The 26,389-nt window shown below is 46.2% G+C and overlaps 1 protein-coding gene across 1 annotated transcript in view; it reads right to left on the bottom strand.

Moving 5' to 3' along the window:
- Positions 1–26,389, bottom strand: part of LOC137208012 (uncharacterized) — a 324,147-nt gene that overhangs the window by 77,405 nt on the left and 220,353 nt on the right. Inside the window, exon 8 of the mRNA XM_067708475.1 lies at positions 1,620–1,792. Within this exon, the coding sequence (XP_067564576.1) occupies positions 1,620–1,631 (12 nt within the window). The 5' untranslated portion in view covers positions 1,632–1,792. The remainder of the gene's footprint in view (positions 1–1,619; positions 1,793–26,389) is intronic.

The following is a 26,389-nucleotide window of genomic DNA, read 5'->3' as shown; positions in this document are numbered from 1 at the left end:
CAGTGGTAATAGTTGGGCTGTAGTCTGTTGGCCCCAAAGCCACTGGCTGGAAGTACAGCCTCTATGTGAGACGGATGTGGGTCCAATTCCTGTCCCTATGATATTGGGCAAATGACACCATCCTTCAAACGGAAACACGAATGGGACCAACCTCGTAGAGCTGTCAGAAGGATCGAGTTAATGTTTGTAAGGTGCATGGAGGGTACACCCTAAGTGCCCCATAAGTGTTAGCTCTCACCAGCATCATTGGTGCCCTTCCCCTTCCAGGGTCTGTGAGCCGAGGGATGCCCACTCCGGCCTCCAGCTCTGGCCCCCTGGGGAGGATGCTGGGCTCACCTCCGCAGAGCCACTAGAGGGAGCACTTGCCTTTCCTAACACGGCCAGACCCCTGACTCCCGACCCAGAAACTTCCTGCCCAACTGCAGCCCGGGACGGTGGGCGGTGGAAGTTGGGGGGTGCCCCCCTCCTGGCTGTTTCCCCCCACTTGGGACAGGCCTCTAATTTACAACTGAGTACCCTGGCCAGAGATTTCCTCTCTGCTAGAGTCAACGGCTGGTCCTCCCTTCCTTCTCTCCCGTAGCATCCTAAGTTGTCACAGTGGCTCCACGGGCCCAGCCTGTGTGGTAAACCACGTCGGGCTGGGGCCATTTTCCTCACTGGACACTCTGTCTCCCAGCCTGCCTCACAGCTGGGATGCCCGCCTGACTCGGTTCTGGTCACGGGCATAAATGCGGGAGCTCGCTGGGCCTTCTGGAAAAGGCTCTGCTTCCTGTTTGCTTTACCGGCATCCTCTGGGCCTCGGATGCTGGCAGCCGTGGTGGCCACTTTGAGACTGTGAGGTGACCAAGCAGAGAGACGGCCTGGGCCCACCTCCGGACTTCCCATGCCTCCTAGAGAGGCTCTCACACCCATCGGCCCTTCTCACCCTCCCATGGCTGCCCGCTGCTCCCAGGATAAAATCCAAACGGAGGCCACTGGGCCCTTCCCCGACCTGGTCTCCTGACCCTTTCCTTCCTTCCTTCCTTCCGTCCTGCCACACCAGCCTTGTTTTCTGTTGCTCTGTAGCGTAAAGTCCATTCCTCCCTCAGGACATTTGCACTTGCTAATCCCTCCGTCTGGAAAGTTCTTCACCCAATTTGCCAATGGTTGGCTCTTGTCAGTCAGGCCTCAGCTCAGAGGCTCCCTCCCCAGAGGCAAGTTCCCTGCCCTCCCGCTTCGCCACACGCCTTGTTCAATCTCTTCAGAGCACAAAGCACTGTCTGCAATTGCCTTGTTTATGTGGCACCTGCTTACTGACCCTCCTCCCCATGAGAACCTGGAGGGCACAGTGTGTGGCACAGAGTAGGTCCACAAATCACACTCAATGAGTGAACGAATGTATTTTCTTTTTGCGAGATTTCCTTTGAGTAGGTTTCTGTTCTTTGCAATTATAAAATTCTCGACCAAGATAATTGGCAGCAAAATTAACCCCAAACAAACCACCAAACAAATGCTGCTCTGGATACAGCAGGTTGAGGGTTCTTCTCTCTCCTTCCCAACCTCTTTCCTTCCCTCCAGCACACACACCATCCCCATCTCCCCCTGCCCCACTCCCCCCAGACATCATCCGTTTGTCTTACCTTTGATGTCATTCCTGGCACTGACACTCCCCTCCCGGGGAGGAGCCTTCCATTGAATTATGCTGTGAGTAGCAGCATCTCTCCCTCAGATGCCATCGAAATGCATGAATGGCTGGCTGCCCACGTGCCGTCTTAGCTCACAGGTGAACCCTGACTCCCCCAGCCGATGGCTTCTGGAAAAGTAGACAAACAGTGAACTTTTGCAGAGCTGAGACGCGTCAAAGGGCATGCTTTTAAAAGGAAAGGCTCACAGAGGAAATGTGAATCATGGCCCCCATCACACAGTTGTGTAAATTCAGGATTTGCTCACTGGGGTTCCTGTGAAAACTCAAGCTAGCCATCACATTCATAAATAGCCCTGAGTAGCCAATGACCGTCTCCCTTCCCTGCACCGTGGCTAAAAGGCCTGGCCCTGCAGTCACACACACCTGGGTGTGAGAACCGGTACAACCATGAGTCAGCTGTGTGATGTCTGGCCAATCACTTAACTTCTCTGTGCCTGTATTTCCTCAATCTGAAAGTGGACGTAACAATTGGAGCTACTTGATGGACTCAGAGGGAAGAGAGTATGATCGCATGTGTAAGGAGGGCACATCTTGAATGCAATAAATGTTCTGTTTCATGGGGGTCAGAAGAGGCTAGACTGTCAGAGCAGGAGCCTGTGCGGCTGTGTGGAATCTGTGCCCCTAGCTGTTACTACCAGGCACCCGGGCTCCAATGGGCACCTAAGTCCCTCTCTTACAAGCTTGGCAATTCACTGGTTTACTTTCTGCCCTCAGACCACACGCATGTGTGCAGTCAACAGATATCTACTGAGCACCCTCTAGGGGCTAGCCCCAGCTCTGTCAGGTGCAGCAGGACAAAGTAGTTACAAGATCTGAATGCTAGCTAGATCCATCGCTCACAGCTGTGTGACCTTAGGGAGACACCCACCCTTCTCTGTGCCTTTGTTTCTTCACCTTTACAGTGGGGATAATAATAGTACCTATCTCATGGGGGCGTTATAAGGATTGAGCTGCTGTATACACAGGACTTACAACAATGCTTGGGACACGGTGAGTGCCATCTGAGTATTCCTTATCCATGGCTGTTTGTAAAGCATGCTTGACTTTCCTGAGGGCTACACAGGAAGGCCTCTGAGGAGACCTAAGCTCCTTGAGAGCTGAATCAGCACCACTTAAAATCCACTGAGCACTTTCTCTAGCCACATGCTTTGTATCAAGGGTTGATAAGTTTTTTCTTCAAGGGCTAGATAGTAAATCATTTAGGCTTTGCAGGCCAGAGGCAAAACTGAGGCTACTATGTAGGTACTTACATAACGGTTTAAAATGAGGGTGAATGAAACATTCTTAGGTCATGGACCTTAGAAAGAGCAACGGGCAGGTGGACAGAGTTGGTCTACCGGCTGTGGTGTTTTGAAACCTGCTTTTTATCATTCAATCCCTACAATACCACAAAGTGAGCAAGTACTATTATTATTCCCACCTTAAGAGGTGGAAACATTGTCTCAGAGAGGTTGAGTGAGTTTCCCAAGGCCACACAGCTGGTAGATACAAAGGCAGGATCGGAAGCCAGCACTGTGTGACTCCGGAGCCCCCGGGGTTAAACACTATACCTTTGGTGCTACGTCAGCACCACAGCTGACCTTCCGCCTCCACCATCTGAGACCCATCATCCCAGAAGAGCTGCTTACTTCCTCTCTGAAGGTTCAAAGCAATTCTTATTACTACACAAGGGTAGTGGCTCAGACGAGCACAAAGGTACAAAAGTGAATCACACTGTATGGACACAGCAGCGTTTTTTTATTTTTTGTTTTTCTTAAGAAGATGTTGGGGGTACGAGTTTATTAATTAATTTATTTATTTTTGGCTGTGTTGGGTCTTCGTTTCTGTGCGAGGGCTTTCTCTAGTTGTGGCAAGCAAGGGCCACTCTTCATCGCGGTGCGCGGGCCTCTCACTATCGCGGCCTCTCTTGTTGCGGAGCACAGGTTTCAGACGCGCAGGCTCAGTAGTTGTAGCTCACGGGCCCAGTTGCTCCGTGGCATGTGGGATCCTCCCAAACCAGGGCTCGAACCCGTGTCCCCTGCATTAGCAGGCAGACTCTCAACCACTGCGCCACCAGGGAAGCCCCACAGCAGGGTTTTTATCCATTCCCCAGTTGATGGAATTTGGGGCTATGGGCTATCACTTTATTGCTTCTCAGCACCAAACCTCCTCCTCTCTGCCCGGCTCTGTGCCACTGGAGCTGGACTCTGTCCACATTTCTCCTTTGCAGGCTGGCTTCATCGGTAGAGGGAACTGGAGGGGCACTGCGATCCACAGCGAGAGAGAAGGACTTCTCATCCTGGTTCCAGGTCTTGTGATGGTTTTGTGGCCTGGATGCCAGCAGATGCACGTGCAGGTCAGTTGCACTCACCCAGCAGCTCTCTGGCCCACACGCCCTGCAGCAAGTTTCCAGACCATCCGGCAGGACGGTCTCACCTGCACCCCCTGGCGGCTGCACGTCCCCTGCGGCAGCTGCACCCTCTCCCCCTAGGAGAGGTGTGACTCTCTGCCTGGGGGTAGGGGGATGTCTGCTGCGTTCCTGCTGCTTTCCCTTTTCATGCTCCCTCGGCCCCTACTTGCTGCTTTCTGGACTTGCCATTTCTATATCCTTTAAAACCCTCTTTTACCCCTTCAGCACTGAACTGCCTTTTCCTAGTTAATGCTCAGATTACTGGTGTTGATGAAAAATGAATCAGTCGCTTTAAGAAAGAAATGAAAAATTTTATCCGAGTCCAATTTGAGGATTATAACCCGGAAAGAGCATCTCAGAAAGCTCCAAGAACTGTTCTGCCCGTTAGAAATCAAGGCACAGTTATATAAAGTTCTTGAGACAGGGCACTGTACATTAAATGACATATTATTGACAGTGGACACCATCCAGATCTGAGTGTCTCCGTGGCCCCTTTTACAAGATCAAGACGGAATGTTATCTTTTCAGGAGTTGTCTTGTTGATGCTAGAACACCGCTCTTTATGGCTGAGCAGGTATTTCTGCTGATGGGGGAGGTACGGTCCATGCAGAATGCAGACACACAATGCACCATGGAGGGTAGAGAGAAGAACAAAGGGCAAGGAAAATTTTTTATGTTTAAATTTTTCTCGTCTTGCCATAAAACAGGAATTTTATTTCACACTGGTGTGGCTTCTGTCTCCTGACTGGACCCTGACAATTAGTGGCTGTTTCCATTTGAGAGCTATTATGAGTAAAGCTATTATAAACATTCGGATACAGGTCTTCGTGAGGATGTATATTTTCCTTTCTCTGGGGTAAACACCAAGGAGTTGAATTGCTGGGGCACAGAGTAAGCGTATGTCTAACTCCATGAGAAACTGCCAAGAAGCTTTCCTCCACATCCTGCCGACACGTGGTGATGTCACTCTTTGTACCCATGAAATACTACCTAGTGCTGAAAAGGAAGGAAATGATGATTCAAGCAACAACACAGATAAATCTCAAAAATGGGTTGAGCCAGGAGCAAACCGTTGCATACCATTACGTTTCTGTTTACACGAAGTTTTAGAATGGGCAACAGTAACCTATAATGACAGAAATCAGACCAGTGGTTGTCTAAGGTGGGGAAGGGGCAGGAAGTTGACTGCAAAGGGACATGAGGGACTTTTGGGGTGATGGAAATGTCCTTTATCTTGATTTAGGGGTGGTTGTTACATTTGTCAAAATTCATTTAACTGCACATTACAAATATGCATTTTATTGTATGTTAAATTATACTTCAGTAAAGTAGATCTTTTAAAAAAGGAGGTCTTGTTAAGGCGTGGATGCTGGGCAGTGGGCTAGGTTCATCCAGCAGCCAGGTGGAATGGTCCCAGGTGCATTATTCAAATCCATACTTCAAACAGGTGACAAGGGTCACGACCGTTCAGGATTGGACAAAGCATGGCAGCAGGTGAATTCCACATTTCTGATGCATATACTGGAAAGTATGGGGGGTTCTTCATGTCTGAAGAAACTGATACAAGAAAAATGACCTCCTAAGAGGATTCCACTTAAAACTTGGATCTAAATTTCATAGTAAGTAACAACAACAAATGCTATGCTTTATTTTGAAATATGCAATATAAAATTAAGAAAACTGTTGAAAAACCTGTAAATCTTTAAAGTTATAATTAAAGCTATGTGCTAAATTCTTAGAGTGAACAACAGAACAGTATTTTATCTTGGAGTAATTTTCCAAGAGACAAAATTTTTTCTAGCGCAACACAAACAACATCCTTTACTCAAGATTTGATTTTTAAATCATGTTATGAAAAGGGTCATTTCAAGGCTGGATCGATTTTCCCAAAGGAGACTCTTAAACTTCGGCAGTTCATGTTTGAAGCAGTTAATCCTGTTATTTTTATCAATTTTTCTCTCCTTTGATTTTATTTTATTTTTTTTTGAATTTTCGAATTTTATTTTATTATTTTTATACAGCAAGTTCTTATTAGTCATCAGTTTTATACACGTCAGTGTATACATGTCAATCCCAATTGCCCAATTCATCTCACCACCGCCCCGCCACTTTCCCCCCTTGGTGTCCATACACTGGTTCTCTACATCTGTGTCTCAATTTCTGCCCTGCAAACAGGTTCATCTGTACCATTGTTCTAGGTTCCACAGATATGCGTTAATATACGAATTTGTTTTTCTCATTCTGACTTACTTCACTCTGTATGACAGTCTCTAGATCCATCCACGTCTCAACAAATGACCCAATTTCGTTCCTTTTTATGGCTGAGTAATATTCCATTGTATATATGTACCACATCTTCTTTATCCATTCATCTGTCAGTGGGCATTTAGGTTGCTTCTATGACCTGGCTATTGTAAATAGTGCTGCAATGATCATTGGGGTGCATGTGTCCTTTTGAATTATGGTTTTCTCTGGGTATATGCCCAGTAGTGGCATTGCTGGGTCATATGGTAATTCTATTTTTAGTTTTTTAAGGAACCTCCATACTGTTCTCCATAGTGGCTGTATCAGTTTACATTCCTACCAACAGTGCAAGAGGGTTCCCTTTTCTCCACACCCTCTCCAGCATTTGTTGTTTGTAGATTTTTTTGATGATGCCCATTCTAACTGGTGTGGGGTGATACATCATTGTAGTTTTGATTAGCATTTCTCTAATAGTGATGTTGAGCAGCTTTTCACGTGCTTCTTGGCCATCTGTATGTCTTCTTTGGAGAAATGTCTATTTAGGTCTTCTGCCCATATTTGGATTGGGTTGTTTGTTTTTTTAATATAAAGCTGCATGAGCTGTTTATATATTTTGGAGATTAATCCTTTGTCCATTGATTCATTTGCAAATATTTTCTCCAATTCTGAGGGTTGTCTTTTCGTCTTGTTTATGGTTTCCTTTGCTGTGCAAAAGCTTTGAAGTTTCATTAGGTCCCATTTGTTTATTTTTGTTTTTATTTCCATTACTCTAGGAGGTGGATCAAAAAAGATCTTGCTGTGATTTATGTCAAAGAGTGTTCCTCCTAAGTTTTCCTCTAAGAGTTTTATAGTGTCCAGTCTTACATTTAGGTCTCTAATCCATTTTGAGTTTATTTTTTGTATGGTGTTATGGAGTGTTCTAATTTCATTCTTTTACATGTAGCTGTCCAGTTTTCCCAGCACCACTTATTGAAGAGACTGTCTTTTCTCCATTGTATATCCTTGCCTCCTTTGTCATGGATTAGTTGACCATAGGTGCATGGGTTTATCTCTGGGCTTTCTATCCTGTTCCATTGATCTATATTTCTGTTTCTGTGCCAGTATCATATTGTCTTGATTATTGTAGCTTTGTAGTATAGTCTGAAGTCAGGGAGTCTGATTCCTCCAGCTCCGCTTTTTTCCCTCAAGTGTGCTTTGGCTATTCGGGGTCTTTTGTGTCTCCATACAAATTTTAAGATTTTTTGTTCTAAGTCTGTAAAAAATGCCATTGGTAATTTGACAGGGATTGCATTGAATCTGCTTTGGGTAGTATAGTCATTTTCACAATATTGATTCTTCCAATCCAAGAACATCGTATATCTCTCCATCTGTTGGTATCATCTTTCACTTCTTTCATCAGTGTCTTATAGTTTTCTGCATACAGGTCTTTTGGCTCCCTAGGTAGGTTTATTCCTAGGTATTTTATTCTTTTTGTTGCAATGGTAAATGGGAGTGTTTCCTTAATTTCTCTTTCAGATATTTCATCATTAGTGTATAGGAATGCAAGAGATTTCTGTGCATTAACTTTGTATCCTGCAACTTTACCAAATTCATTGATTAGCTCTAGTAGTTTTCTGGTGGCATCTTTAGGATTCTCTATGTGTAGTATCATGTCATCTGCAAACAGTGACAGTTTTACTTCTTCTTTTCCAATTTGTATTCCTTTTATTTTTTTCTTCTCTGATTGCCGTGGCTAGGACTTCCAAAACTGTGTTGAATAATAGTGGTGAGAGTGGACATCCTTGTCTTGTTCCTGTTCTTAGAGGAAATGCTTTCAGTTTTTCACCATTGAGAATGATGTTTGCTGTGGGTTTGTTGTATATGGCCTTCATTATGTTGAGGTAGGTTCCCTCTATGCCCACTTTCTGGAGAGTTTTTATGATAAATGGGTGTTGAATTTTGTCAAAAGCTTTTTCTGCATCTATTGAGATGATCATATGGTTTTTATTCTTCAATTTGTTAATATGGTATATCACATTGATTGATTTGCGTATATTGAAGAATCCTTGCATCCCTTGTTTTTTAAATGTATCAACTCCACCAGATTCTGGCTTGTCAAAGTATTTGGATAGAAATCGAGTAGTTTTCCAGCATAACTTTTATCAATTTCATGGAATCCTACTTTTTTTTGTGTGGTACGCGGGCCTCTCACTGTTATGGCCTCTCCCGTTGCGGAGCACAGGCTCCAGACGCGCAGGCTCTGTGGCCATGGCTCACGGGCCCAGCTGCTCCGCGGCACGTGGGATCTTCCCAGACCGGGGCACGAACCCGTGTCCCCTGCATTGGCAGGCGGACTCTCAACCACTGTGCCACCAGGGAAGCCCTGGAATCCTACATTTTTGGCAATATTTCCAGTTTTACTTTGTAATTGATATAGTATTGTCTGGTGCCACATCCAACACTGAGGACAAGCTTGACTAACAAATTTGGATAGGGACAGACAGCTGGTATGAAACAAGGAAGAATAGTTAATTAGGAGCCAATTTAAAAATGCTCAGTCCTTTTGTGAATATGTGTTTTGGTAACTTCTGCTTCCCTATACAAATTTATGCAGATGACAAGGACCCTGTGTAGGTGCACAGAGGAACATATATGTGATGGCTGGATCTCCAGCAGTCATTTTGGAGCATGAAGGAGAGGGCCACATTCTAGGGATGGTAAGCAGAAAGTTGGAAGGGACCTGAATTACCAAAGACTGTGGAACTACTACACCATCACTGGAGAACCTACCTCTAGACTTCTTTTCTGTGAGTGAGAAACACATTTCTATGTTTTTTCAGCCCACTGTAATCCTAAATGACCCCAAGTTCAGGCCAAACCCAGCTCCAGGACTCTGGGACTAGAGTATAAAGTTGTGGTTGTCCCCAGTGAGGAGGGTCACCAGACTACTCATGAGATAATATGGGGCCTGGATGAAGCTTCCTTTAAGCATTCTCACCATTCAAGCAAGACCAGACAAATGAGGGCTCATTGGCTTCCTAGGGGCCAAATGGACTTGCAAGTGAATGCTATTTACCCCCAGACAGTCTTAAAAACATAATTAAATGTACGGTCCTTCAGGTGAGATGTGATCTCAAAAACAGGCTGAAGGTTGGCCCTAGCCCACTCCTGTTTCCTGCCATGGCCCCTGTAGACTTTTGAGTTTGAGCCCACCCTATTACCATCCCAGACTCAGAGTACAGAGACTGTGTCTGCCTCGTTCATGGTGTATCCCCATTGTCTGGAAGAGTTCCTGGCAGATGTTTGGATCTCAGTGGATTTTCATTAGATGCCTGAACAAGGGAAGTAGGATGTGAGGCATCCAGGTGGCTGACTTCCTAGATGGTGTTCTGATTAGAAAGAAGGGGTCTACGGTTTGCAGGATGTATATACAGAAATATATAGAAGAGAGGCCTCTTAGAAACAATAGGAAGCTAGTCAAGCTATTACACAAGCAAGGAGCCCACACTCTCTCTAGTGGGCTCTGTAGGAGGCCAAAATAATCATCTAGTGACAGGAACAGCACTAACTGGTAAGTGCTTTAAAATGCTCTAAAATGCTGTTATTTCATACAAGTATTTAGTAGGTTCCTACTGTATCCCTCCCCCACCACCAAGTTACATCAGCTTGGCTACAGGGTCCATAGGAGGCCTGCGGCATCACTTCTAATCTTAATGGGCTGCAAAGCCACATGCAACTGACCACATGGGGGCCCAGAGAGTCATGCAATGGAAGCACTTGTGTGATGTGCACTGCTCAGCAGACATGCCCAACCTCAGGGCCTTTGCACCTGCAGTTCCGTTTACCTGGAGCAGGAATTGTCACGATTTTTTGTAAAGGACCAGAGGGTACATATTTTAGGCTTTGTAAGCCTTATGGTCTGTCACAACAGCTCTGCCCTTACAGCTAAAAGCAGCCACAGACAGTGCACGATGAATGGGCGTGGCTGTGAGCCGATAAACCTTTATTTACAAAAACATGTGGTAGGCTGCATTTGGCCTGTGGGCTATAGTTGGCCGACCCCTGAAAGCTGCATGGCTCCCTCCTTTGCTTTTTTCAGCCCTCTGCTCAGATGCCCACCTTATCTCAACAGCTCCATGCCTGCCATCCTTTGCTCTTTAATTTTCCTTTACTTCCCTTCACATTATACATTCATTTATTTATTGGTTCATCATCTGACTCCCCTTTTGGGAGTGTAAGAGCCACGAGGGGGTATCCACAGCTCCTAAGAAGTGTTTGGCATATAGTAGACACACAAGAAATATTTGTTGAATGAATGAATCTTAAAGGACAATAACAATAAATAGAAATAACTAATGTTTTCTGCACGCTTCTGTTCTAGACCCTCTAAGACACACGTGGAAAGTATCACTTAATCTTTAGTAGCCTACAGCAGAGGATCTATTATTATAGCGCCTTTACAGATGGGGAAGCTGGGGCTCTGAGAGGTAAGTTACTTGCCATAACAGTGACACTGGCCATGAGAGCACGACAGCACGGGGCGTTAGAGCTGGCTAGGACCCGGAAGGTGAGTCCATCCCAGACCCGGCACCATGAAAACGCAGCAAGTGGGATGTGGAAGAGGGAGCCACATGCCCGAGGTCACACAGCAGGAAAGGGATGGAGTGGAATGAGGACCAGGTCCTCACTTGCCTGCTACAAGGCCACACGGGCTGCAGTGTGTCCTGCAGGTACAGGTGGGCCGTGGACACCCCAGAGCTGCACTGCTCCCCTGGGTGATCTGCCCGTGGCGGGGGGGGGCTGTGACCTGCCTGTGGCCAGGGGGCCACGGGACCAGAGCTTCCTCTGGATGGGTCGTATCAGAGACAAACCATGTAGCCAGGCCCGCAGCCTCCCTGAGTTATAAACTACAGACGAAGCTGGATCATCTCAGTATGCCTTAGCCCCCAAGATGCTGAGACGTGAACTTGTATAAAGTGGACAATAAAAGCCGCCGGCCCAGGAATACTACCCAGCTCTCTGTCCTCTTGGAGCTGGTTGCATCCCCCAACCTCCACTCCCCCTGCCGGCTCTGCAGGAGGGAGAGACCATCTACTTCTCCCTGGCACTCACGTCCATGAGCTTTCTGCAGAAAGGAGCACTAGAGGAAATTTCCCCTTCTGCGATTAATCCCTGTTTCTATTCCCAAAGAGCCTCTAAGGACCAAGGGCCAGAGCGTGCACACCCCCTGCCTTCACAGGGCCTGGCTGAGTATATGGCCGGGGTTTCCTGCCCAGGCAGAGGTAGAGAGGATTCATTTGCTAGGGCCGCCCTAACACAGTACCAGAGACTAGGTGGTTTAGAGGACAGAAGTTTTTTCTCAGGATCTAAAAGCTAGAAGTCCAAGATCAAGGTGTCTGCAGGCTTCTTCCAAGGCCTCGCTCCTTGGCCTATTGACAGCCATCTTCTCCCTGTGTCTTTGTCACATGGTCTTTCCTCTGTGCGTGTCTTGGTCCTAATCTCTCCTTATGAGGACACCAGTCAGATTGGATCAGGGCCCGTCCTAACGACTTCATTTCAACTTGATCACCTCTTTAAATACAATCTCCAAACGCGGTCACATCCTGAGGTGCAGGTAACCCTAATTACTTTCCAAAGGCCCCATCTCCAAACACCATCATACTGGGGACTCGGGCTTCAAAATAAGAATTTGGGGGGAACACAAAACCTTCAGTCAAGTCTTGCAAGCAACACAATCATAACAAAAATTCACTGGGATAGTCCAAAATCAAAGAGTATAGGGCCGGGGTCAGCAAATTATAGCCAGAGGGCCAGATCCTGCCTGCCACCTCCTTTTTTTTTTTTTTTTTGCGGTACGCGGGCCTCTCACTGCTGTGGCCTCTCCCGTTGTGGAGCACAGGCTCCGGACGCGCAGGCTCAGCGGCCATGGCTCACAGGCCCAGCCGCTCCCCGGCATGTGGGATCTTCCCGGACCGGGGCACGAACCCGTGTCCCCTGCATCAGCAGGCGGACTCTCAACCACTGCGCCACTAGGGAAGCCCTGCCACCTCCTTTTGTAAATAAAGTTTGATCAGAACGCAGCCGCACCCACTTCTTTACATATTATCTGCATATTAGCTGCTTTCAAGCTATCACCGCTGAGCTGAGTGGTTATGACAAAGACCACATGGTCCACAAAGCCTAAAATATTGACTATCTGGCCCTTTTTGGAAAAAGTTAGCTGATCCCTGATGTAGAGGAACTTATTATTCCTCTCCAAGTGATATCTTAGCTAAATAAATTTCTGGGTTCTATGACACGCAGACACGAAATCAGATGCATTAATGATTTAAATGATGACGCTAAGCTGTGAAAGTGATAGAAGAAAATCTTTGAGGGTAATTGTATAATCTTAGGTAGGAGAGGACTGCCTAAAGCAAAACAGAAAACAGAATATATAGGGGAGGAATATTTTATGTGCTTTACAGCCTTCACGACTAAAATTCGAAATATTTATACACCAAAAGATTCTATAAACAACATAAAAGACAAACGAGAGCCTAAGAGAGAAGCATTAATCTAAGACAACAGATGGTTTGTATTCCTAATATGCAATGAGTTACCGCACATCAAGAAAAATTCCAATCAACTCAGAATAAAAATGAACAAAGGCTATAAACAGGCAATTCATAGAAGAAATACACATAGTCAAAAATATGTAAAAAGATAGCAAAGCACACTCATAATTCCAAAGTGCAAATTCTGCCACGGTTACTAATTTTCAAAAAAATCTAACAAATTGGCTAAAACTGAGATCATGGATCATATTTGTTTATCATGGAACTGGGAAATGACCTCCCAGATACTCTGCTGCTGGAAGTACAAAGCGGTCCAGCCTCTTTGGAGAATGATTTGACAGAATCAGTTTAAATGAAATACTCAAAGCCCCTTTGATCCCAAAATTTCACTACTAAGAATCTAGGCCTGAGTCAGACTTATGCTGGACAATGTTTGAATGGCACCACTGCAATGGTATGTGTTGTGCACACGTGGTCACACGCACAGAAACCACCCAAATGTCCATCAGTGGGGGTGTGGGTAAAATGCATCTGGTACCCAACGGAAACTGGAAGAGTACAGAGCCATTCAACGGACAAGGCTGCGCTCACTGGAAGACTCCAGAAAAGCACATTTTAGGATAATGTTATGGCATGATTCCTTTCTTTTTTTTGGTAAACTGTAAGTGGCGTGTTTATAAATCATTACTTAGACTCATGCTCTCGGGGCTCTGGGTCCCACATTGTGAGAGGCAGAGGGTTTCACACACAAGCGGCCTGACTGCCGCCCCTCTGGCCAGCTGTGCCTGTGGCTCTCCTGGTCCCTGCCCCCCAGCTGACTGGAAGGGGATGGTGGTCAGGGGAGCTGAGCCCCAGCAAAGAAGTACACAGACTCCTGAAATAATGCCCCATTGGTTCTCCATCTCAGAGTCAAGAGACAGATTCCAAACCTCACTGAGTCCATGATGGGGGTGGGGACTTAGGAGCTGCTCCTGCACCTGGGGGCTCACTTGCCGGCATGATGCTTCCAGGGTGTCGGGAGCCCAGGTGACCACGCCATGGACCCTCTCCCCCTCAGTGCTTTGGGTGCTTCTCCTCAACCCCCTCCTCTCGGTTCTGCCTCTTCTCTTCCTGGCCAGCAGTCATGGGTTGTTGTTGAGTCTCTGCTTTCTGTTCTCACCTGGGGGATGGGATGGAGGAGCTTCAAATTCCGAAGGTGGAGGAGAGAAAGGAAGGGAAAGCCACTCGTGATGCTCAGGACTGAGGATGGGGAATCTCCGAAGCGGCTGGGTCTCTTAGGGGGTGGGTTAATCGTGGGCAGCAGTGGGGATCAGGCCCCGTGAAGCCCACGGGCTCTTCACCGTCTCTTCCTGCCTTGAGCTACATCACAAAACAATGCTCCTGTCCATCTGCCTTAAGCCACTCCAGACTGCAGAAAGGGGAGGCAAGTGGGAAAGAGGAAAAGCCCAATCCCACAACCCAAGCTGGTGTTGGGAAGGACACAGGCGCAGAGATACCTGGAGGGTGGGGCGGGATGTGGGTAGGAGGGTGATGGGCTGGGGGCATCTCCCTAGTGTCTCATCACCCAGGCTTTTGAAAGCTGTTTTCTAAACAGTACTTTTCATTTGGTCCTGTTAACTCCTCTTTTCTATTGACGCGTGTGTGTATGTTTTAAAAATTGCTACAGATATTCGGAAAAGACTAAAACAAAAAGAATCCCCTTGATGTCAGACGGCAGTTCTGATTCTGAGGTTTTTGGGTTTTTAAAATAAATTTATTTATTTTTGGCTGCGTTGGGTCTTCATTGCTGCGCGCGGGCTTTCTCTAGTTGTGGCGAGCGGGGGCTACTATTCATTGAGGTGCACAGGCTTCTCATTGCGGTGGCTTCTCTTGTTGTGGAGCACAGGCTCTAGGCGCGCGGGCTTCAGTAGTTGTGGCCCACGGGCTCAGGAATTGTGGCTCGCGGGCTCTAGAGCGCAGGCTCAGTAGTTGTGGCACACGGGCTTAGTTGCTCCACGGCATGTGGGATCTTCCCGGACCAGGGCTCGAACCTGTGTCCGCTGCACTGGCAGGCGGATTCTTAACCACTGCGCCACCAGGGAAGCCCTGATTCTGAGTTTTGAGGCCTGATTTCCTGACTCTTCCGATTTAGCTAAGTAATCCAAGAAGCCTCTCCCTAGAGAGGAGACCAGATATTGCGAAACATTTTCTACAAAGGGCCACATGGTCAATATTTTAGCCTCCTTGGGCCAAAGGGCAAAATTGAAGGTATTATGTTTTATATTACAAGATTAAAAAAATGAATCTCCATATATTTTAACTGATGAAATTCAAAATATTATAATAAAGACCGAGTGCAATTTAAAAAATAATACATGTTTAGTAATAAGGAGAACGTCTGATGGGGGCAGGGTATTATTTCCTTTAGTGTCTCCTATTATTGAAATCAACTGCAAGTGTTTGATTTTTTTTTCAACCACTTAAAAATGTAAACCATCCTTAGCTTTCAGGGCGCACAAAATCCAGCAGGGGACTGGACTTGGTGGTTGGGCCATCGTTTGCTGACACCTAGGGTGGGTCACCCCAGACCCTCACGGGCCATTCCTGGAAACCTGTCCACTTCTCTGAACTAACCAGGTAGCCTCTGGGGAACACAATCAATACCACCGAGGCACATGGAGAAAAGCAACTACTCCAGGCACTTTCTGTGGACAAAAAATAAAATACAATGAAAACAGAGAGCGTGGCTCTGGTTTGGCTGGAAGAAAGAACCTCGAACTTGAGTCTTGAATTGACTCTTAGCCACCCGGCCAGTGATGAGCCCAGCCCTCTGGGTGGAAGCCTGGTTGGCGCTAGGAGGAGGTGGCCCACCCAGGCCAGCGTGCAAAACAACCCACAGGGAGACTGTGAAATGGAGGTTACTGGGCCCATCCTGGGAGAAACTGACTCTACGGGTCAGCGCCAGGGCCCAGGAGTCTGAATTCTAACAAGTCCTACCTTCCCCCATCCACGTCCTTTTTGTGATACACGGTTCTGACTTGGAGAAACGCTGGCCAGAAGGAGAGAGAGACGAGGTAGGACAGAAACGCTGCAGTCCTGCATAAGTAACCACAGTGGCGCGGCTGTAGGTTGCTGTCATGGGGCACCACCTGCCTGCCTTCCTGGCACTGTCCTGTCTCGGGGGATCCTCCCACCCCTGCAGCCCTGAGCTAGAAAATGTCACCCCCCATTTCCTGCTGAGGTACAGGAGATCGGGGGGGGGGGGTTAATTAGCTTGCCCAAAGTCATCCAGATAGCAAACGGTGCAGCTAGAATTGGAGCCAGACAGCCTCACTCCAGAGCCTTTAAATCTAAAGCTTATTATCAAGTGGCTTCCGGTGACACAGAGACTCAAAGCTTAACAGTTTGCCAACACTTGGAAGGAAAAAAAAAAAGGAAACTAAGGTGCTGAGGACTTACTACATCTCAAGTGCTTTAGATACAATCTCTGCCAATTCTCCCAACAGCCCAAGGAGGTAGGGATGACTGCACCCATTTATCGCATGAGGACACCCCAAAAGCACAGAGATTAGGGAACATGCCTAAGGTCATAAGGTTTGATAAGTATAAGATCCTATCAGGGTCAAGCCAAGGTTGATCTGGCCCCAACTCAGTGCCTTTATCCCAATACCACTGAGGCTCATTACTACCACACTTTCCCTGAACCTCAAAAGACCATAAGCTCTGTATCTGTCAGCTTTTGCTGTGTAACAACCATCCCAGAACTCAGTGGCGTACAATAAGCATTGATTCTCATGCTCAAAGGTATGCAGGAGAACTTACTGGCTTTTCTCCACGTGTGTTTATTCTAGGATCCAGGGTGAAAGAGCAGCCATGATCCAAGTGTCTGTTATGTTCATGGGTAAAATTAGAAGCTACCAGAAGGGCAATTGGAAATAGGAGATTAATCTTATGGTCTAGGCTCAGAACTGGCACACTGTTGCTTTCACCCCCATTCCATTGACTGAAACAAATCACAAGGTCAAGCCCAATGGCAGTGGGGCAGGGAATATACTCCTACAACAGAGGCTTGAGAAATAGGAAGAAAGCAAACATTTGCTGCAAACCAATCTGAAGGCTGATCTGGGGAATCTGAGAGCTAATGACCCTCCTTCCCTGTGATGTTTTCAGGTACTCTGATACTAGGATGCCAAATGCTCAGTCTCAGTGGGGGAGAAGAGAAGGCAGGAATTCTGCAATAGCAAGACAGGTACTATAAATGAGGAACACAGGATGTAAAACAGTAGGGAGTGGTGAGGACTGCGGCAAACTGGAGAGCACAGACCCTGCCCAGGTGGCAGCTGCTCCTCAGCTCCTGCAGACTGCGGACAGAGATGCAACCTCTCCACTGACTCTGGCCATCCTTGTCTGCTTGGCCCTGGCTCCCAAGCATCCCACCTGCCCTCATGGCAAAGATGAGGTTCCCAGAAGCAACATTCTAGGAGAAACTTGCTGCCGTCCTTGCTGTATTGCACAAAGAGACATCGCCAGCCCTGCTGGATGTCTGCCCCGGGCCCCTCATTACGCCTCGCTGGGCTCCTTCCCCAGGAAACAAGGATGCTCATGCTGCTTTCCTCCCCCAGAACTCTTTGCTGCGGGGAGGAACTGCGGCACAAACCCATTCATTATTAGTGCAAAAATAGACAGGTTTGATCAAAAGAGATCTGAATTATAACTAATTGGCCTGAAAGTTCAGCAAGATTGCTTTGTAAGAGGAAGAGGAGGAGGCAAGAGTAAAATGTTAACCATGGATTAAACAGCCTTGAGCAGAAGTGTGAGACTCCGAGGAACCAGGGCCGGAAAAGGACCCAAGTGCCAGCTGCCTCCGAGACCCGGGCCAACCTGGGGACGTCAGGCAGGATCTCAGGCCGAAGTCTGGCTCTGCCCCAAGTCTGCTCTCCCACCACTGGAGCAAAAGTCCTTTGCGTTGGGCACTGCTCCGTTGCAGTAGAATCTGCCCTTTTGCATGTGTACTATCCAGTCCTCTTTTCAGAACTGAAATAGCACCGCAGCATCTGGGGGCCCATCCGTCCCCAGCGGTCACCGTATGTGATCGGGTGGGTCAGGTTTCACTCCCAGTTCTGAGATGCGCAGGAGGCTCAGGCCTGCTCGTCTGGGTTGACGAGAATCCAGTTCACAGCTTCTGTCTGTATTTCATGGAGGAGGATGCAGGCCTGAGGCTGCCGGGGCCACCTGGGCCACCAGCAAGGGGAGCCTGCAGTTAGTACGGGGTCAGTCACAGCCTGTGCCCAGCTGTACTGGAGTCTGAGCAAAAGGAAAGACCATTCAGAATGATACTGCTTTTGTTTCAGAATTTGATATTTTGCCTTGTGGATTTTTTTTTTTTTGCATTGATTTTTTTTTTGGGGGGGTACGCAGGCCTCTCGCTGTTGTGGCCTCTCCTGTTGTGGAGCACAGGCTCCGGATGCGCAGGCTCAGTGGCCATGGCTCACGGGCCCAGCCGCTCCGCGGCATGTGGGATCTTCCCGGACCGGGGCACGAACCCGCATCCCCTGCATCGGCAGGCGTACTCCCACCCGCTGCGCCACCAGGGAAGCCCTCTGATTTTTTTTTAACATTGCATTCTAATATAACTTGTCTCGATCACTGAGCTGGGTGCCCCTTTACATTGTGCACCCAAGGCGAGTGCCTCACTCTCCTGACCCTGTTATTCCTGACGCTGGTGCTTGCAGTCGGAAGGTCTGGGTTCCAGTTCTGACTCTGCTACTTCCAGATCTGTGTGACCTGGAGCAAACTGCTTGGCCTTTCTGAACCCCAGTTACTTCACCTGCAACACGGGGGTGGCCATACCTGCCAGGCTGGATGAAATGATACTCCTTGTAAACTGGATACTCCTTGTAAACTGTGGTCACCTGAATACAAGGGACTCTTCTGGCTGCACGTGCAACTCCTCTTCCTCCCCACACTCACCGTGAGAGTTCACCTGGGGCTGGGCACTGGGCAAAGAAATTAGTGTGCTTTATCCTACTAAAGCCTTGCTACAGTGTCCTGAGGTTTTGGCCAGAGGAAATGCATCCTATAGTTATAGTAGCTCCGTTGTCCAGATCAGGACACGGGCACAGACAAGGGCCACTCAGCAGTGGTCAGAGCTGGGTGGGAGTGACGGACTTAGCAGGGTCAGGGAGGAAGCAGCACGCATACACCTGAGACTAAGACCCCAGAGCTGGGCTGACGTGACCGAGACACCTCATCACGGTATTTTGAGGCTCGTGAATTCGCTTCGCTCGTGCTGCTCTGGATCAGCTGTTACAGCTGAAACGACTATCAACTACCATAATCGGTGCCTGCCTTCGTCGTTAAGGCAGCTGTGGCTGCCCAGGCTGCTCAGCGACCGCGGTGTTGGTGTCGGCTGCGGCTGACATCCTGTGCAAGTGGGGCCACGGGAGCTCAGACCATCCTGGCCAAACCCAGAAGAGAGGAAGCAATAAAAACGAAGGCTTTCTCAACACACAAGCGAAGCCCCCGTGTGTTCGCGTCACTAAGCAAAGTCTGTCAGCTGCAGGGAGGACAACTGGCCTCTTGTCTGGACCATTCGCTGCTGCTGAATGGCTGGCACTTTCTCACCTGTTTACATCTTGTCTTCTTTTGAAAAGCTCATTGTTTTTTTCCCCCACCCAGCATTCCTCCCAGAAAAGAGGCTGCCTTTTTTCTGTCACTGCACCCCAGCTTCCTTTCAGGTAGGCGATCCCACCTACTCTTGGTTTATAGGGTCTGGGTGGGGCTGACCCCACCCTCAGGTCTGGGTGGATGCAGAACTCAGACCTGGCCAGTCTAGCTGAAGGATGCCAAGCCTGGGACCTGAGCCATGCCCACTGTTACTGAGTGTGTGGGACTCACACTAACAGCCTCCTTGTCACTCGATGCGGAAAGCTTGCCTAAGAATTAAGCTAACACAGAGAAAAGCAGAGCCCAGAGACAGATGGTTTTTGATGACGTATGAATACCTGGATCCAACCATGCCTGAAGCCACTTATCCCTGACTTTTCATTTACATGAACCTATATATTCCTTTCTTCTTAGGTCAGTTTGAGTTGCGTTTCTGTCCCCTTACAACTGAGAGAGTCCCGATGGATACATCTCCTTGACTCAAGGACTTGAGGGTGGGGACTGTTTCTTATGCTTCCTGGAATCCCTTAGAAGGCCTAACACGATGCTTGGCCCCTAGGAGGTGCTCAGAAAATATTTGCTGGTATGGCGGGCACAGTTAATGATCTGCCTAATAACCATTCTTCTTTCTTCCTCGCTAACAGAACCCTAATTTTGTCAGGGAGGCGATGTGCTTAGCCCAAAGAGTAGGCCATGATTAATTTAAAGCAACTGTGATAATCATGCCCCCAAATTTCCCAGATTCACTTGCAGCTTGGGGTGGTCCCATGATTTATTTCTGACTAATCAGACCCAAAAGGAAGTCTGATGTGGAGGCTTCCGGAAGAAGTGTTGTCATTTTGATTTAAAAAGATTGATATGCTAAGGCTAGTCTTTTCTCCTTCTTCTTGCCTTAAGCAAAGATGTGATGCCTGGAGCTGCAGGAGCCATCTTAGACCATGAGGCAAAAAACCAAAAAACAAACAACACACCAAAACACTAAGGAAAGCAAAGCAGAAAGACATAGAAAAAGAAGCTCAGGTTCCTTACGTCACTTTTGAGCAACTGAATCAACATCAGCAATTACCTACCTCTGAACATAAGGTAGGTAACATAATCTTCTTATGTGGAAGAACAAATCCCGCCTGCACACATACACCTGTTTGTTCAAGCCACTGTCGGTCAGGTTTCTGCTACGTGCAGCCAAATACAGTTCTGATATAGCTAGTTGTTAGATTCTTGCACTGTGTATAATTCAGTTACTTGAGCAGTTTTTGCTTGGGGTAAGAGTTTCTGGTCATTAGTCAATGAAAAACGTGTCCACATATGCATTTAATGTGCATTTAACGTGCAGACTGACTTTCAAAACTAATCCCCTTACGTGATGAGACTCCATACATTTCCTTTAGTTTGTCCAAGAAACACATCTGTGAACACGGGCTAGGTCACAGCAGCTTAATATTACAACAGAACACAGTGAACTATCTAAAGAGGGGAGCAAATCTCATATATGTGCATCTGACAAACTCCAGCTGCAAGGGATTCTGGGAAAATGTGGTTGGTAGCTTTCTTGCCCCTATGTACAGGAAACAGCCAAGAGGGAAGGGGGAAGAGATGCTGAATCCACGCTGTCTCCCACACTGCCTTAACTGTTCTAACCCCAGCAAAAGAGGGGCCTCGCTATATTTCAAAAATCTTTCAAGGGCTTCCCTGGTGGCACAGTGGTTGAGAGTCCGCCTGCCGATGCAGGAGACACGGGTTCGTGCCCCGGTCCGGGAGGATCCCACATGCCGCAGAGCGGCTGGGCCCGTGAGCCATGGCCGCTGAGCCTGCGCGTCCGGACCCTGTGCTCCGCAACGGGAGAGGCCACAGTAGTGAGAGACCCGCGTACCGCAAAAAAACCCAAAAAACAAAAAAACATCTTTCAAAATTTAACTTACTGCTCAAGCAACTAGCACAGGAAACAAACAAAACCCCATAAAACAGAAATAAAAATCTCCACACTATCAGATAGCTCTGATAGATACTTGCAAACCTTACCCCAAACTTTAAAAAAATGCCAAAAAATATAGTGTCAATAAACTCCCTAAGTGGTCTTCAAGTTGCAGACATTACCCTAAATGTGATATTTAATACAGTTTTATTATTTTTATATAGTTTATATATATTAAGTTTTTATACAGTTTAATAATATAAGACTGGCCAGTGGTGAAAGGTTTATATTCCAAAGTTAAAAAGTTTATATTTAAAAAAGACTGGGCTTTTAATACCTGCCTCAGGTATTTACTGTATGGTCTTGGGCAAGTCACTTAAATTCCCAGCTCCTCTGTTCTGTTATCTCTGAAGTGGGCACCATGATATCCACCCTAATTACTACCTGGGGTTTCTGTGAAAATAAAGTGGGATAATGTACAGGAGAGCATTTGGTAAGTGGTCCAGGGCCATACACATATAAAGAACTGGAAGCATCAGATCTACAGCTAAGAGTTGGGATCAGTATTTGGGGATAGAAAATAAATGAAAATAAGACAACTGTTGATCAAGGCACAATATGCCCAGATATGGCAGACTGGCTGAGAAACATGAGGCTAATTGAGGGAGAGATGATGTCAGTGTTCAGAGATCCTGGTAAACAGCCCATCATTCTATAAGGCACATGTGATGTGTTTTCAAATCACAGTCAAAGGAAACCAAGGACCAGAGGGAAATGGTGCTTTGATGTTTAGTCCAGCTGAGTCCTCTCCCACCCATATGTGCAGCCTCTGCCCCTCACCTCTAGACCATCACCTCTGCTCAGTTCTGGACCACACTAGCTTTTGTCCAGATGCCACCAATAAGCTCCCCCCTCAAAGGGCACCTCTCCCTCTAATCTTCCCACCACACAGAGGATGGGGTAGACCTCCTAAAACTCAAGTATGATCATTCTGTTTCCTCATTAGAACACCCTCCAAGGGTCAGCGCAGCCCTTCCGCACTAGGAACTCAGGCCTGAAGAGCCAGGCCAAGGCCTCTGCATGCAGCGCCCTGTGAGCAAGTGAAACTAGACTGAGCACAAAGGAAAAGAAAAAAAGGGGCAGTTAACTAAATTGTGGATGACCTAAACATGGAGCCTTCTAACTTATATCACAGTGAAAGTGTATCAAGAAAGGATAAGGAGGGAGACTGGTTCAAGATGGCGGAGCAGAAGGACGTGCTCTCACTCTTTCGAGAACACCGGAATCACAACTAACTGCTGAATAATCATTGACAGGAAGACACTGGAACTCACCAAAAAAGAAACCCCACATGCAAAGACAAAGGAGAAGCCACAATGAGATGGTAGGAGGGGTGCTATCACAATAAAAAATCCCATAACTGCTGGGTGGGTGACTCACAAACTGGAGAACACTAATACCACAGAAGTCTACCCACTGGAGTGAAGGTTCTGAGCCCCACGTCAGGCTTCCCAACCTGGGGGTCTGGCAACGGGAGGAGGAATTCCTAGAGAATCAGACTTCGAAGGCTAGCGGGATTTGATTGCAGGACTTCGACAGGACTGGGGGAAACAGGAATCCACTCTTGGAGGGCACACACAAACTAGTGTGTGCATCGGGACCCAAGGGAAGGAGCAGTGACCCCATAGGAGACTGAACCAGACCTACCTGCTAGTGTTGGAGGGTCTCCTGCAGAGGCAGGAGGTGGCTGTGTCTAACCATGAGGAAAAGGACACTGGCAGCAGAAGTTCTGGGAAGTACTCCTTGGCGTGAGCCCTCCCAGAGTCTGCCAGTAGCCCCACCAAAGAGCCAGGGGAAGGCTCCAGTGTTGGGTCACCTCAGGCCAAAAAACCAACAGGGAGGGAACCCAGCCCCACCCATCAGCAGACAAGCGGATTAAAGTTTTACTGAACTCTGCCCACCAGAGCAACAGTCAATTCTACCTACCATCAGTGCCTTCCATCAGGAAACTTGCACAAGCCTCTTAGACAGTCTCATCCACCAGAGGGCAGACAACAGAAGCAAGAAGAACTACAACCCTGCAGCCTGTGGAACAAAAACCACATTCACAGAAAGATAGACAAGATGAAAAGGCAGAGGACTTTGTACCAGATGAAGGAACAAGATAAAACCCCAGAAAAACAACTAAATGAAATGGAGATAGGCAATCTTCCAGAAAAAGAATTCAGAATTAATGATAGTGAAGATGATCCAGGACCTCGGAAAAACCATGGAGGCAAAGATTGAGTAGATGCAAGAAATGTTTAACAAAGGCCTAGAAGAATTAAAGAACAAACAAACAGAGATGAACAATACAATAACTGAAATGAAAAATACACTAGAAGGAATCAATAGCAGAATAACTGAGGCAGAAGAACGGATAAGTGACCTGGAAGACGGAATGGTGGAATTCACTGCTGTGGAACAGAATAAAGAAAAAAGAATGAAAAGAAATGAAGACAGCCTAAGAGACCTCTGGGATAACATTAAACGCAACAACATTCGCATTATAAGGGTCCCAGAAGGAGAAGAGAGAGAGAAAGGACCCGAGAAAATATTTGACGAGATTATAGTGGAAAACTTCCCTAACATGGGAAAGGAAATAGCCCCCCAAGTCCAGGAAGCACAGAGAGTCCCATACAGGATAAACCCAAGGAGAAACACACCAAGACACATAGTAATCAAATTGGCAAAAATTAAAGACAAAGAAAAATTATTGAAAGCAGCAAGAGAAAAATGACAAATAACATACAAGGGAACTCCCATAAGGTTAACAGCTGATTTCTCAGCAGAAACTCTACAAGCCAGAAGGGAATGGCATGATATACTTAAAGTGATGAAAGGGAAGAACCTACAACCAAGATTACTCTACCCAGCAAGGATCTCATTCAGATTTGATGGAGAAATCAAAAGCTTTACAGACAGGCAAAAGCTAAGAGAATTCAGCATCACCAAACCAGCTCTACAACAAATGCTAAAGGAACTTCTCTAAGTGGGAAACACAAGAGAAGAAAAGGACCTACAAAAACAAACCCATAACAATTAAGAAAATGGTAATAGGAACACACATATCGATAATTACCTTAAATGTGAATGGATTAAATGCTCCAACCAAAAGACACAGGCTCGCTGAATGGATACAAAAACAAGACCTATATATATGCTGTCTACAAGAGACCCACTTCAGACCTAGGGACACATACAGACTGAAAGTGAGGGGATGGAAAAATATATTCCATGCAAATGGAAATCAAAAGAAAGCTGGAGTAGCAATACCCATATCAGATAAAATGGACTTTAAAATAAAGAATGTTACAAGAGACAAGGAAGGACACTGTATAATGATCAAGGGATCAATCCAAAAGAAGATATAACAATTATAAATATATATGCACCCAACAGAAGATCACCTCAATACATACGGCAACTGCTAACAGCTATAAAAGAGGAAACTGACAGTAACACAATAATAGTGGGGGATTTTAACACCTCACACCAAAGGACAGATCATCCAGAGATAAAATTAATAAGGAAACACAAGCTTTAAATGACACAATAGACCAGATAGATTTAATTGATATATATAGAACATTCCATCCAAAAACAGCAGATTACACTTTCTTCTCAAGTGCGCATGGAACATTCTCCAGGATAGATCCCATCTTGGGTCACAAATCAAGCCTCAGTAAATTTCAGAAAATTGAAATCATATCAAGAATCTTTTCTGAAGACAATGCTATGAGATTAGAAATCAATTACAGGGAAAAAAATGTAAAAAACACAAACACATGGAGGCTAAACAATATGTTATTAAATTACCAAGAGATCACTGAAGAATTCAAAGAGGAAATCAAAAAATACCTAGAGACAAATGACAATGAAAACACGACCATACAAAACCTATGGGATGCAGCAAAAGCAGTTCTAAAAGGGAAGTTTATAGCTTTACAAGCCTACCTCAAGAAACAAGAAAAATCTCAAATAAACAATCTAACGTTACACCTAAAGGAACTAGAGAAAGAAGAACAAACAAAACCCAAAGTTAACAGAAGGAAAGAAATCATAAAAATCAGAGTAGAAATAAATGCAATGGAAACAAAGAAAACAATAGCAAAGATCAATAAAACTAAAAGCTGGTTCTTTGAGAAGATAAAATTCATAAACCATTAGCAAGACTCATCAAGAAAAAGACGGAGAGGACTCAAATCAATGAAATTAGAAATGAAAAAGGAGAAGTTACAACAGACACGGCAGAAATACAAAGCATCCTAAGAGACTACTACAAGTGACTCTATGCCAATAAAATGGACAACCTGGAAGAAATGGACAAATGCTTAGAAAGGTATAACCTTCCAAGACTGAACCAGGAGGAAATAGAATATATGAACAGACCAATCACAAGTAATGAAATTGAAACTGTGATTAAAAATCTTCCAACAAACAGAAGTCCAGGACCAGAAGGCTTCACAGGTGAATGCTATCAAACATTTAGGGAAGAGCTAACACCCATCCTTCACCAACTCTTCCAAAAAATTGCAGAGGAGAAGAAACTCCCAAAATCATTCTAAGAGGCCACCATCACCCTGATACCAAAACCAAAGACACCACAAAAGAAGAAAATTACAGACCAATATCACTGATGAATATAGATGCAAAAATCCTCAACAAAATACTAGCAAACAGAATCCAACAGCACATTAAAAGGATCATACACCATGATCAAGTGGGATTTATCCCAGAGATGCAAGGATTCTTCAATATACGCAAATCAATGTGAAACACCATATTAACAAATTGAAGAATAAAAACCATATGATCATCTCAATAGATGCAGAAAAAGCTTTTGACAAAATTCAACACCATTTATCATAAAAACTCTCCAGAAAGTCTGCATAGGCGGAACCTACCTCAACATAATAAAGGCCATATACAACAAACCC

The sequence above is a fragment of the Pseudorca crassidens genome, chromosome 15, assembly GCF_039906515.1.
Source record: "Pseudorca crassidens isolate mPseCra1 chromosome 15, mPseCra1.hap1, whole genome shotgun sequence".
NCBI lineage: Eukaryota > Metazoa > Chordata > Mammalia > Artiodactyla > Delphinidae > Pseudorca > Pseudorca crassidens.
The sequence above is the reverse complement of the archived record's forward strand: the minus strand, read 5'-3'. Positions and strand labels throughout refer to the sequence as shown.